The sequence below is a fragment of the Struthio camelus genome, chromosome 24 (assembly GCF_040807025.1).
Source record: "Struthio camelus isolate bStrCam1 chromosome 24, bStrCam1.hap1, whole genome shotgun sequence".
NCBI classification, from domain to species: Eukaryota; Metazoa; Chordata; class Aves; order Struthioniformes; family Struthionidae; genus Struthio; species Struthio camelus.
Genome location: NC_090965.1, coordinates 4,106,736 through 4,120,029, shown reverse-complemented (window position 1 = coordinate 4,120,029; position 13,294 = coordinate 4,106,736). Strand labels below are relative to the sequence as shown.

Sequence of the window (13,294 nt, the reverse complement as noted above, 5' to 3'; positions counted from 1 at the left end):
CCGGAGGGGTCCCGGGGATGGACGGGCCTTGGCACGGCAGTGGCGGGGGGAAGGATGCTCTGCAGCAGGAAAAAAACGGTAGTAAAAAGACTAAATTTATTCCAGTTTAAGGCAACTCAATACAAACCAGCTCACAGCAGACAGGCACACGAAACACCAGGGGAGAGGGACCATCCATGCAAATAAAAAACCACCGGGGGGTGGGGGGTGGGGGGTGGGACGACCCCGAGACCCTGGGGACGTCCTGGCTAACCCCGGCGAAGGCTCCTCCATCCCCAATTGCTGCAGGGCTGCGGAAAAGCCGATTTTGGGGGTGCAGGGAGGGGAATCAACAGGGCAGCAAGAGCGGCCTCAGCGCCACGGTCCCCCCCCAACGCTGGGCACAGGGGCACGTGGCAGTGACCTGCTGTGATTTAGTCCTTATTTTGGGGGGGGGGGGAATTTGGCAAACTTCTCCACTTAGCACCCGCAGCTGGAGTCCGACACCCCCTGGGGAACGGAGCCCACCCAGGCCCGGTGCCATCCACCCGAAGCCAAGCTGGGAAGAGGAGAAGCCCCGTCCAAGGAGCCGGTGCCAGGGCAGGAGGCGGTGGGTGCCCGGGGTTTTTGGGGGGGGGGGGCCATCAGGGCTGGGTGGGCTCCGGGGGGCTGGGGGTCGGGGGTGCCGGCTGCGGCTTGATGCCCCGGCCCTTCATGTAGGAGACGAACTGGTCGGGGATCTCGGCCAGGACGTCCTTGGCCAGGCGGGCCATGCTGAGCACGTGGTTGCCCGTGCGGTCGATGTAGTCGCGGAAGGGGACGAACTGGCAGGGGAGAGCGGGGTCAGCAAGCCCGGGGTGGGGGGGGGCTGGAGCGGCCCCGGGTGCATCCCTGGGTCCTGGTGTGTCCCCAGGTCCCTCTGTCTCAGTAGGTGCCCTGGGTCCTGGTGCAGCCCAGTGTCCCAGCATGTCACCATGCCCTAGTGCATCCCTGTGTCCCTGCATCCTGGTGCATCCCTGTGTCCTGGGAGAGCCCCCTGTCCCTATGTGTCAGGTCCTGGTGCATCCCTGTGTCTCCATGTCTTCACCCAACCCCATGTCCCAGCCCGTTCCCCATGTCCTGGTGCATCCCCTTGTTGCAATGTGTCCCCCCATTTCGCTCCGCGTGTCCTTGCATGTTGATGCAGCCCCCATGTCCCCATGAACTGCTGCAGCCTCCCCCTATGTCTTGGCATGTCCTGGTGTATCTTTGTATTCTTTGTATCCCAGTGTGTCCCCCATGTCCTCGTTTGTCCGCACATCCTGGCTTGGCCCTGTGGCCCCATGGCCTGGTGCATCCTCCTATCCCAGCCTGTCCCGGTGTCCCCATGTCCTGGTGTGCCCCCCCCCCCCCCCCCCAGGTCCTAGTGCCTCCCCCATCTCCCAGCATGGCCCCTGTGTCTCAGCACGTCCCCATGTCCTGGTCCCACCCTGTGTCCTAGTGTATCTCCATGCCTTCATCTAGCGCTGTGGCCCCATGTCCTGGTGCATCGCCCCATGCTGGGCCAGCTCAGCAGAAATGGGGTTTTGGGGGGGGGGAACAGGGGCAGCTCTGGGGCAATCAGGCCACCCCGCCAAGACACGCGGGGTCGGCGGTACCTGCACGATGTCCCGCTCGGCCACCTTGCCCCGGGAGGAGATGCGGATGTCGTCGCCGTCCAGCTCCACCATGGCTGCCAGGGGAGAGGCGCGCGGCTTAGCGGGGGCCGCCGGCTCCTCTTCATCCCTGCCTTCGTCGCCGGGCTGCCGCCTCCATCCCCGCCAGGCTGAGCCGGTCCCCGCCGTCCCCCCGCCAGCGCCCGCCCGCTCGGCGCACACCCGGCGCCGCACAGCCGCCGCGGCCGCAGCGAGGCGAAGGTGGGGGGGTGATTTATCAGCGGCGATTACTCCGGGAGCTTGAATTTGCTTTTTTTTTTTTTTTTTTTTTGGTGTCAGCTCGCTCGGCTGCAGAGGGCAGGTTTGCCCATCCGTCCCCCGGGGGCCGCCAGCCCCGCGAGGCTAATTCGGACTTAATGAACGCCTTAACTCATAATCACATATTGCAGGTCGAGGCGAATCACGCTGAGCCGGAACAAATTAAACTCATATTTCCCCTGCCTGAAGACCAGCTGCAGCCTCCCTCCGGCAGCGCCGGCCTCTTCCTCGGGCTGCTTCGGCCTCGCGGCAGCGGGCTGGGATGGGGTCGAGACGGCCCCCGAGCTGCGGTTTGGAGCCGCCGGCTGGCGGAGGGCAGAGACCCCGCTGGAAATCCTGACCTGGCTTTGCCCCAAAGCGAGGAAAGTGCCCCGGTTTAGGGCCTTACCGTCGAACTCGGCCTGTCCGACGCCCACGATGATGATGGACATCGGGAGCTTGGCAGCCTGCAGACAAGGAGCCGGGGCAGAAAAAGGCACCAGATTTACAGCCTGACGTCACCGCCGCCGAACCTAGCTCAGCTCCCCCGGCCCCTCCTGCAAACCCCATCCCGGGGGGACCCAGGCTCCAAATAACCTGGTGCACAGCTAGTTGTGTGTTAACATGCTTCCTCCTTTCCCCCATCGGTCCCCAGGGTGCAATGAGTTTGCCCGTCACGGAGGCCAGGGTGGCAGCAGCTTGACGCCTGTCATTTCCGCCCCGCTCGCTCCCGCTCCGTCTTGCAGTCGCCTCCCCCTCGCTCCCCTCCCTCCCGCTTGCACCGAGCGCTGTTGCTGCTGCTGCTGCTGCTGCTGCTGTTTAATGCAGGAGCGCTAATAATCACAGCTCTTTGTCTGGGCTGATTTCTGGCCTCATCGCTGCCACCGCCCGCGCTCGGTGCCGCAATGTGCAGCCCCGCGCTCGGCGCTGTGGTGCGCATCCCATACGCAGTGCCGCAATGTGCGGCCCGTGTGTGCCGCCGCCACGTGCAGCAATGGGCCTCCCGTACGCAGCACTGCAAAGCGCATCCTGCACTCGATGCCGTGCTGTGATGTGCAGCCCGCGCTCGGCAATGCAAAGTGCATCCTGCGCTCAGCATGGTGATGTGCGTCCCGCGCTCAGCAATGCAATGCAAATCCTGCTCGCGGTGCTGCAACGCACCTCCCGCGCTCAGCAATGCAAAGGGCATCCTTTGCTCAGCACCAACATGCATCCCGCACACGGTGCCACAACATGCATCCCATGCTTGGCGCCACAACAGTCGCCCCGGGCTCAGCGCCGCAACGTGCGTCCCGTGCTTGGTGCCCCGATGTGCATCCTGCGCTCAGGGCTGCGATCCCTGCGCTTGGTGCCACTAGGTGCATCCTGCGCTCAATGCCAGGATGTGCAGCCCGTGCTCAGCGCCACGATGTGCAGCTCTTGCTCAGCACCAGGCTGTGCCCCTGTGCCCGGACTACCAGGTAAGGGGACCCCCCCCCCCACCTTGGTGCATTCAGGCTCATCGTGGAGCAGGACCGGCCCCCGAAAGCGAAGCTGGAGCGTGCAGGGTGGCACATCTCCATGCACCTGCGCCCAGCAAAAGCTCTTCCCCGTCCTCCCCATGCTCCTTCCTTCGTGGGGGGGGGGGGGGGAGCCTGGCAGTGTCTGGGGACCCCAAGGAATATCCTGGTGCCCATCCCATGCCGCCGGCCCCGAGGGGTGCTCAGGGCCCGGGTGACACCGGGGCCAGCATGGGGCAAGGCACAGCGCCGCTCCGCTCGCTCTCAGCAATTCAAACAGCGAGCGAGCGCGTGCACGGGAGCGCGGGCAGCTCCCGGCTGCCGCCCGGGGAGGGATATTAAAAAGCAGCAAAGCAAATATTACAAAAGCTTCGCTGCCTCCTCCCCCGGCCCCGGGCGCTGAATCACATGGAAACGCAGCTTCTGCATCCGCCCCGCCGGCCCCCTCGCTGCTCCCGAGCTGCCCAGCTGACGGCCGCCCCGGCAGCTCGCGTCTTCGCCCGCTTCAGCCCCGTCGGCTGCCCCCGGGCCCCCTCCCACAGCCCCCCGAAAGTGGGGCTGTGCTACGGCATGCAGGGTGCAAGGCATGGGGCAAGGGGGGAGGAGGAGGACCCAGATGGCTTGGGGCACCCCATGACCCCAGATGGTCATTGTGCCCCTCGGATGGCTTGGGGCACCCCATGTCCCCAGATGGTCATTGCACCCCAGATGGCTTGGGGCACCCCATGTCCCCAGATGGTCATTGCACTCCGGAGGGCTTGGGGCACCCCATGTCCCCAGATGGTCATTGCGCCCCTCAGATGGCTTGGGGCACCCCATGTCCCCAGATGGCCAGTGTGCCCCGGAGGGCTTGGGGCACCCCACGTCCCCAGATGGTCATTGTGCCCCTCGGATGGCTTGGGGCACCCCATGTCCCCAGAGGGTCATTGCACCCCAGATGGCTTGGGGCACCCCATGTCTCCAGAGGGTCATTGAGCCCCTCGGATGGCTTGGGGCACCCCATGTCCCCAGATGGCCAGTGCGCCCCAGATGGCTTGGGGCACCCCATGTCCCCAGATGGTCATTGCACTCCGGAGGGCTTGGGGCACCCCATGTCCCCAGATGGCCAGTGCACCCTGGAGGGCTTGGGGCACCCCACGTCCCCAGATGGTCATTGCACCTGAGAGCTTGGGGCACCCCGTGTCCCCCACACGGTCATTGCACCCCGGCAGCAGGCACCTCGTGCCCCTGCCGCATGGGACTCACATTGACGATGGCCTCCTTGGTCTGCGCCATGTCCGAGATGACGCCGTCGGTGATGATGAGCAGCACGAAGTACTGGGAGCCGTCGGGCACCGCCGCGGCCGAGCTGCGCGAGAGGCCGTGAGCTGGCATCCCTGCGGCACCTGCGGTGCCGGGCACGGGGACAGGCTGCGCTTACCGGGCCACGTGGTTGACCACGGGGGCAAAGTTGGTGGGACCATAGAGCTGGACGTTCTTGAGGCTCTTGTGATAAGCCTCCAAGATGCCCTCGATGCCATTGCACGAGGGGTTGGCTGCGTCACCGTTCTGCGAGACAGGGGACGGGTGAGGGGACGCCGCTGTGGCCGGGGGACCCCCCAGGAGCCCAGCGCCACCACCCAACCCCCTCCCCACCACGGCCTCACCAGCGGGAACTCGTGGGACACGCGTCCGTCCGGCGGGATCTTGGCCCCGAAGCCGAGCGCGGGGAACATCTTGTTGCTGTCGTAGTCCTGGATGATCTCGCCCACCGCCTTGAGGGCCATGGCGTAGGCGTTGAGCTGGTAGGGGTTCATGTAGTGCAGCGAGGTGGACTGCGACGGGTTGCCTGGCCGGGGAGCGGGCATCACCCGGGGGCACCCACGCCGGCGGTGGCCCCCGGCATCGCGCGCCGTGACACCGCACCGAGCGGGACCAGCCCCCTCCCTGGGTCGCCCCACATTGTCCATCCTCCCGCTCGGGGCGGGGGGACGCCACCCACCGCCGGGAAAGCCCCAGGCTCACCGTTGGACGCCGTGAAGTCGATGGCCACCGTGAAGTTGATCTGGGTCCTGGGGAAGGGGAAAGCGGCGTTGGGGGTCCGGTGGGGCCGGGATCCGACCCGCCACGGCGGAGCGGCTCCCTGGCAGAGCTCAGCAGAGCTCGTTTCACAGATGGGAAAACCGAGGCCCCGGCCCCGACTCGCTCACCCGCCCTTGATGTAGTCCAGGAAAGTGTGGTCGGACTCCACGGCGAAGGACAGCAGCGTCACCTGCGAGGTGGGAGCGGGCTCAGCGCCGCACGGGCCCCCGCCGGTGCCTGCCCGAGCGCGCCCAGCCCTTACCGTCCCCGAATTCAGGTATTTCTTCTTCTTCATTTTCTTCTTGGGGTTCACCACCTGCGGAGGAGGAGGAGGAGGAGGAGGAGGAGGAGGAGGCCGGGTGGCGGGAAGGGCAGCGGCGCCGCGTTGGCCGGAGGCTCCCGGGCCGCCCGCCCGGCTCCTGCCTCACCTCGTAGACGTTGAACCGGCTCTGGCCTCGCGCCAGCTCCCGGTAGCTGGTGGTGAACTCGCCGATGAAGTCGTGGCTGCGGGGCGAGAGGGGCGCTCGTGGGGGCCGGCCGGCCGCCGGGACGGGCCGCCCGGCCGCGGGGACGGGCTCACCTGCCGTCGCGGTCCCAGTCGTACACCTCCGCCTTGATGGGCCTGCGAGGCAAAGCCGCGGGTTGCGGGGGGGGGGGGTTCCCCAGCAGCCCCCCCAAAACACCCCTGCGGGGGGGGGACCCCCAGCGGACGCCCCCACCCCGGGGTGCAGCACCCGGCCGGGTCCGTCCCGGCCCCGGGGCTGCTCCCCCTGCGCCGCCTCCCCCGCCAGTTTGTTTTGACGCCTCCGTGGGCCTTTTTCCTTCCTCCTCCTCCTCCTCCTCCTCCTCCTCTCCCCTACCCAGGTTTTTTTTCGGCGGGATATTTTTATCCGCCGTTGCCACAGCAACGTCCGACACGGGGGGACCAAGCCAGCCGCCGCCGGCGGCACCGCGCGAGCCACCGCCTGGCTTTGCTGGCCACGAGCGCGGCTCCGGGTTTAACCCCTTGCCTCGGCCGCGGCCCCGGGGCGGCAGGGGGACGGGGGCGGCGTCACCCCGCCGCCGGCAGCGCCACGGAGGAGCCGGCCACGGGGGTCCCTCCAGGATGGGGCTCGCTCGAAGCGAGCCCATTGCCCAGAAGGGTAAACTGAGGCAGCAAGCGCGCGCAGGCAGGGCAAAGGGCCCCTGAGTTGCCAGGGGGAAACCTGGCTGCCAGCAGCCCCGGATGCCCCCGAGCCTGTGGTGGCCTCCCTGCCCCGTGCCTCAGTTTACCCATTTCTGAACCTCCCCAGGCAGGAGCAGAGCGGGCAAAGACGGGGCCCGGCAGCTCCCTGCTCACCCAAGCTGGGCCTCGCCACTGGGCGACCACAAAGACTAAAGGAAGAGGGTGCAGAGCAGCCCGTCGGCGGCGGCGGGGAGGACCGCGGCGCCGAGGGGGCCTCACCGGTCGTAGTCGCCGTTGCAGAGGGCGCGCACGGGGATGGCGAAGGCCTGCCACACCGGGTTCAGCGTGTTCCTCACCACCTCCGTCTTGTGGCAGATGGTGAAGCTGGCGGGACAGGGAGGGGACAGGGCGTCACCTCCGATGGGAAAATATCCCCCTCCCCTCAAAAAAAAAAAAAAGCTTAAATCCCGGGGAGGGGGACGGAGGCGCCCGCGGGGACGGGGGAGCTGTCAGCGGGGCTCGCGGCAGGGGGTCACCACGAAGCCACCCAGCTTTGAGGGCCACCAGGGTTTGGGGTGACCTTTGGGAACGCGCCGGCTCGGCCCCCCCCGCACCCCGGCCCCCCCCCCAAGCGGGGTGTCCGCAGCCCCGCGGCGGCGGGTTGGGGGGGCGAGGAGCGGCCGCGGTCGGCGGGTGGCTCACGTCCCGTCTTCGTTGCTCCGGTAGAAGACCATGAAGGGGTCGGACTTGCCGAAGAAATCCTTCTTGTCCAGCTTGTTGGCGCAGAACTGCAGCGTGGCCACGTCCTGGGGCCGGAGCGGGTGGGGGGGGACGGGGGGTCACGGCCCGGCGCCCGCGGGGACCCGACGGGGTCCGGACCGATGAGGGCTGCTCCTCATCTTCCTCACGCCCCTGCCACCGGGCGGGAAGGCTCCTTGGGGACAGCGGGGACCCGGCCCCCAGCGGCGGTCCCCAAACTCGTCCCCCGCCAGCCGCGACTCACCCGGCAGTTGCCCAGCTCCTCGGCCAGGAGGATGATGGTGCCGCACTTCTTCCCGGGGACGCCGCTGCCGGGAGAGGCGGTGAGTCCCGGCCGGCCGCGTCCCCCGGCTGGTGTCCCCCACCGGCCGCCGGGGCTGGACCCGGCCGGGACTCACCCGTTGGAGACGGCCGGAGCGGGTTTCCTGCCCCACGAGTGCGTGGTGACCGTCCCCATCCTGCCAGCACACAGAGCGGACGGGTGACGGAGGGGAGGCGCTGGGGGGAAACTGAGGCAGAGCGCTGGGGAGGAGGCGCCGGCTTCTCCGGCTCCAGCCCGCCGTGACGCCCGGCTGGCCCCAAACCGGGACAAACACCGGGGGGGCCCGAGGCCGGCGAGAAGGGTCAGCCGAGCCCCCCCCCTTCCCCCCGATGCCGGGAGACGGCCGGGAAGCGGCACCCGCCGGGCGGCCGGGAGCCGGCCTGTCTGCGCCGGGCTCTGCTCTCCATCCCAAACACCCCGGCCGGCGGCGCGGGGCCGCCAGGCGCGATAAGGGGCCCCGGCGCCGGACGCGCGGCCCCGCCACGGCGGCGGGCGCCAGGCCAGGGCTGCCGTCCCCGCGCGGGTGAGCCGGAGGGGGGTCCCCTTCCCGCGGCGCAGCTCGGCATCGCAAGGGGAAACTGAGGCACGGCCGCGGCTCTCCCCCCCCCCCCCAAGCCCCGCGCTCACGTCAGGGGCTTCTCCAGGCGGCTGCCGGCCGAGCCCACGATCTCGCCCAGGGTGCAGAAGGCCTGGCCCAGGAAGTCCTGCGGGAGAGGGGGCGTCAGCGGGGTCCCGGCCGTCGCAGTGCCGGCCGCCCCCGGCGCCCAACTCACGTGCTTGGAGAGGTCGGGGCTTTTGGAGTCCACATCGTACCTGCGGGGACAGAGGGGCGCGTTGCAGCTGGGACGGGGACAGGGATGGGACAGGGACGGGGATGTGCCTGGGGCAGAGATGTGACAGGGACACGGATGAGACAGGGATGAGGCTGAGAATGAGATGTGGATGGGACAAGGGTGGGGATGGGACAGGGATGGGGACCGGGATGGGACACGGGCAGGGATGGGACATGGATGGGGATGGAGATGGGGACCTGGCTGGGATGGAGATGGGACGGGGATGGGGACGGGAACAGGCATGGAGATGGCGATGGGTACATGGACGGTCCAGAGATGGGACAGGGAGCGGGGCAGGGACACTGATGGGGGAGGGATGGGGACAGGGATGAGGCGGGGACAGGGATGGTGATGGGAACGGGGGTAGGGATAGGGATGGGACCAGGGCAGGGACGGAGGTGGGGCCGGGGCCGGGGCCGGGGCCGGGGCTGGGGGGGTCCCGGCAGCACTCACAGGTCGAAGCGGAGGTTCTGCTTCTCCTCGAAGAAGTAGTCGAGGACGAACTTGCGCACGAAGTCGGGGTTCAGGGTGTTGTCGATGACCTCGGTCCGGCCGAACTGCCGGGGCACGGCCGTGAGCGGGGAGGGGGGCACGGGGGGGGCAGAGGGCACGCAGGGCGGGGAAGGACAGAGGGACGCGAGGGGACAGACGGCTGCGCGGGGGAGGAGGGCGCAGGACGGGAGGGAGGCGGGAGGGATTCGCGGCTGGAGGAGGCAGAATGGGGGGGGGGCGGGATGGGGGGGGACCCCAGGGGACCCGAGGGGGGCAGGAGGGGACACCGGGGCAGGAGGGGACATGAAGGGGGACACGAGGAGCTGGCGGGGACACCAGGGGCTGGTGGAGGACGTGAGCGGCACCTGGTGACACGAGGGGCTGGAAGGGAGACAAGGGGCCACCAGGGGCTGGAGGGGACACAGGTGGCAGGAGGGGACACGGGGGCGGGGGGGGACACGGGGGCGGGGGGGGACACGGGGGCGGGGGGGGACACGGGGGCGGGGGGCCCAGGTGCCCCTTTGTGCCGCCCCCGCTGCGGGGACCCTGCCAGCACACGCTGCCCCCGCCTGCTCATTAAGCCCCAGAGCCCGGCAATTAAGCGGCCGCTAATTAGAGGGCGGGTGGCCGGCGGGCGCCGGGAGCCCCCTCCCCGGCCGGGCTGGGTGGCCAGCTGGCAGCGCACCGCATGCTGATTGGCTGGCTGCCGGGCACCCCCAACGCGCTGATTGGCTGGCCAGCTGCACCCCAGCAAGCTGATTGGCCAGCTGGCCGGCACCCCAACGCGCCGATTGGCTGGCCGGCACCCCGGCGGGGGACACTCACCTCCCGCCACTGCCTGCTGCCGGCGCCCTGGGTGTAGAGGACGCAGACTGCGGGCGAGAGCGGGGTGAGCGGGGCCGGGGCTGCGGCGGGGCCCCCCGGCGCCCGCCCCGCACTCACGCGGGTCCGACTTGGAGAAGGTGTCCTTGTCCAGGAGGCGCCTGCGGGACACGGCGGGCCGGCGTCGGGCTGCGCAGGGGAACCGAGGCGCGGGCCTCTGCGCCCGGCCGCCTGCGCCCCACGCCGCCTGTCGGCGCACCCGGCTGGGTGTGCGCGGCCGCCTGCGCCCCACGTCGCCTGTCGGCGCACCCGGCTGGGTGTGTGCGGCTACCTGCGCCCCACGCCGCCTGTCGGCGCACCCGGCTGGGTGTGCGCGGCCGCCTGCGCCCCACGCCGCCTGTCGGCGCACCCGGCTGGGTGTGCGCGGCCGCCTGCGCCCCACGCCGCCTGTCGGCGCACCCGGCTGGGTGTGCGCGGCCGCCTGCGCCCCACGCCGCCTGTCGGTGCACCCGGCTGGGTGTGCGCGGCCGCCTGCGCCCCACGCCGCCTGTCGGTGCACCCGGCTGGGTGTGCGCGGCCGCCTGCGCCCCACGCCGCCTGTCGGTGCACCCGGCTGGGTGTGCGCGGCCGCCTGCGCCCCACGCCGCCTGTCGGTGCACCCGGCTGGGTGTGCGCGGCTGCCTGCGCCCCACGCCACCTGTCGGTGCACCTGGCTGGGTGTGTGTGGCTGGGTGCGTGCGGCTACCTGCGCCCCACGCCGCCTGTCGGTGCACCCGGCTGGGTGTGCGCGGCCGCCTGCGCCCCACACCGCCTGTCGGTGCACCCGGCTGGGTGTGCGCGGCCGCCTGCGCCCCACGCCGCCTGTCGGTGCACCCGGCTGGGTGTGCGCGGCCGCCTGCGCCCCACACCGCCTGTCGGTGCACCCGGCTGGGTGTGCGCGGCCGCCTGCGCCCCACGCCGCCTGTCGGTGCACCCGGCTGGGTGTGCGCGGCCGCCTGCGCCCCACGCCGCCTGTCGGTGCACCCGGCTGGGTGTGCGCGGCTGCCTGCGCCCCACGCCACCTGTCGGTGCACCTGGCTGGGTGTGTGTGGCTGGGTGCGTGCGGCTACCTGCGCCCCACGCCGCCTGTCGGTGCACCCGGCTGGGTGTGCGCGGCCGCCTGCGCCCCACACCGCCTGTCGGTGCACCCGGCTGGGTGTGCGCGGCCGCCTGCGCCCCACGCCGCCTGTCGGTGCACCCGGCTGGGTGTGCGCGGCCGCCTGCGCCCCACACCGCCTGTCGGTGCACCCGGCTGGGTGTGCGCGGCCGCCTGCGCCCCACGCCGCCTGTCGGCGCACCCGGCTGGGTGTGCGCGGCCGCCTGCGCCCCACGCCGCCTGTCGGCGCACCCGGCTGGGTGTGCGCGGCCGCCTGCGCCCCACGCCGCCTGTCGGCGCACCCGGCTGGGTGTGCGCGGCTGCCTGCACCCCACGCCGCCTGTTGGCGCACCCGGCCGGCTGTGCGCGGCTGGGTGTGTGCGGCTACCTGCGCCCCACGCCGCCTGTCGGTGCACCTGGCTGGGTGTGCGCGGCTACCTGCGCCCCACGCCGCCTGTCGGTGCACCTGGCTGGGTGTGCGCGGCTGGGTGTGTGCGGCTACCTGCCCCCATGCCACCTGTCAGTGTGCCTGGCAGGGTGTGCGCAGCTGCCTGTGCCCCATGCCGCCTGCTGGCATGTGTGACCTGGCGTACATGGCCAGGTGTGTGCGCAGCCACCTGTACCCCACGCCACACATCAGCACGCCTGGCCGGGTGTGCACAGCTGGGCGTGTGCGGCCGCCTGTGCCCCACGCCGTGTGTTGGCACGGCCAGCCAGGTGTGCGCAGCTGCCTGCACCCCACGCCACATGTCAATGTGTGCAGCTGGGTGTGCATGGCCAGGTGTGCGCAGCCGCCTGTGCCCCACACCATGTGTTGGCGCACCCGGCCGGGTGTGCGCGGACGCCTGTGCCCCAGGCCGCGCGGCCGGCCGGCCGAGCCGCAGCGCTGAGCAGCCGCTGCGGAGCTCCCCTGCTCCCTGACGGAGCGGGAGGAAAACAGGTCGCCGCAGCCGGAGGCGGCGCGGCCGGGCGGGGGGCAGCGCGCCCGGGGGGACCTCGGTGCTGCGTCCCCCCGAGGCCCGGCCGGCGGCGAGAGCCCGCAGAGACGCGACCCCGGGGGGCGGCCGGCACCCGGCCGCGGCGCAGCGTGTTTCGGCGAGCCGAGGGGCTCCGGGGAGCGGAGAGGAGCCCGGCGGCGGCGTCCCCCAGAGACACCGGGACGGACCCGGCCGGGGGCTGCTCCGGGGACGTGGCGGGCGGCACACAGCAGGGAGCTGCCAGAAAACCCCTCTGGGAGCCTTTCCCTGGGGGGGGGCCGAGGCCTTTCCCGCAGCCCCGGCCTGGGGGGCTCCCGGGGCGGCTCCAGCCGGAGAGTTTCTGCATTTCAGAAGTGGCCAGGGGGCCCCTTTCGGTGCCAACCAGAAGCAGGCTCAGGCGTCGCGTGGGGCTGCCAGGAGAGGTGTGTGTGTGGGGGGTCCCTCGAGGGGAAACTGAGGCAGGGAGCGAGACGGAGCGAGCGAGCCCCCGTCCTGGGGGAGCCAGGCAGGCAGCTGGTGCCAGCGCGGGAAAGGGACCCAGGAGTCCGGGAGCGCCATGCGATCAGCCCGCCAGGCAGAGATGTGCGCACAAGGCGAGACGCGGGCGGCCGCGATGGGGCCGCCACGGGAGACGCTCGGGGCTGGGAGCGGGGGTGACGGGCGCTGGGAACGGGGGGGAAGGGGAGGAAATGACACCCACCACCGAGCCGGGCGCCCGCCGGGCCCCGCGCGCGGCCGGGGGACACGGGTGCCACCAGGCGCGTGGCGACGGGCACCCTCCCGGGGTCCCCGCACCCCCCCTGCACCCCCAGCCGGATGCTCTGCAGCCCCACGGCCAGACTTGGCTGCTCGGGGGGCTCCCAGCGCCTCCCAGTACCCTGCACCCCAGCTCCCCCTGCTCTCCCAGTGCTCCCAGTGCCCACTCTGCTCGCCCCGTGCCCCTCGGCCCCCCCGGCGCCCCCCGGCTCCCTACACCCTCCGTGCCCCCCCGCTCCCCCAGTGCCTCCCGGTGCCCTACCGCAGCGCCCCCCCGCTCCCCCAGTGCCCCCCAGCTGCCCCAGCGCGGGGCGAGCGCGCTGCGGGGAGCTGCGCATCCCCCCGGCCGGGACGCCTGGGTCCCCCCGCCGGACGCCTGGGCCCCCCCGGCGCGTACCTGCAGGACACCGTGAGCTCCACCTTGGTGGCCGGGACGGTGCCGGGGCCGCTGCCCGCCTCCAAGCCGCCCAGCGCCGCCATGTGCCGGCCCGGGGGCTCCCGCCGCACCGCGCCCCGCCGCGCAGCTCTGCCCCGCCGCCGCCCCGGTGCCCCGCGGCCGCCGG

At 71.3% G+C, this 13,294-nt stretch overlaps 1 protein-coding gene across 1 annotated transcript; it reads right to left on the bottom strand.

Moving 5' to 3' along the window:
• Positions 1-78: 78 nt before the first annotated feature.
• On the bottom strand, positions 79-13,245 carry CPNE5 (copine 5). The gene is made up of 21 exons (XM_068918505.1): positions 13,129-13,245; positions 9,984-10,024; positions 9,867-9,913; positions 9,003-9,106; positions 8,490-8,529; positions 8,344-8,420; positions 7,793-7,852; positions 7,639-7,702; positions 7,338-7,441; positions 6,915-7,019; positions 6,051-6,092; positions 5,899-5,974; positions 5,733-5,786; positions 5,599-5,660; positions 5,414-5,460; positions 5,056-5,237; positions 4,830-4,957; positions 4,655-4,757; positions 2,320-2,377; positions 1,617-1,690; positions 79-803 (listed from the first exon to the last, which is right to left on the bottom strand). The coding sequence occupies exons 1-21, from the start codon at positions 13,209-13,211 to the stop codon at positions 624-626; spliced, it is 1,731 nt and encodes a 576-aa protein (XP_068774606.1). The 5' UTR covers positions 13,212-13,245; the 3' UTR covers positions 79-623.
• Positions 13,246-13,294: the final 49 nt, after the last annotated feature.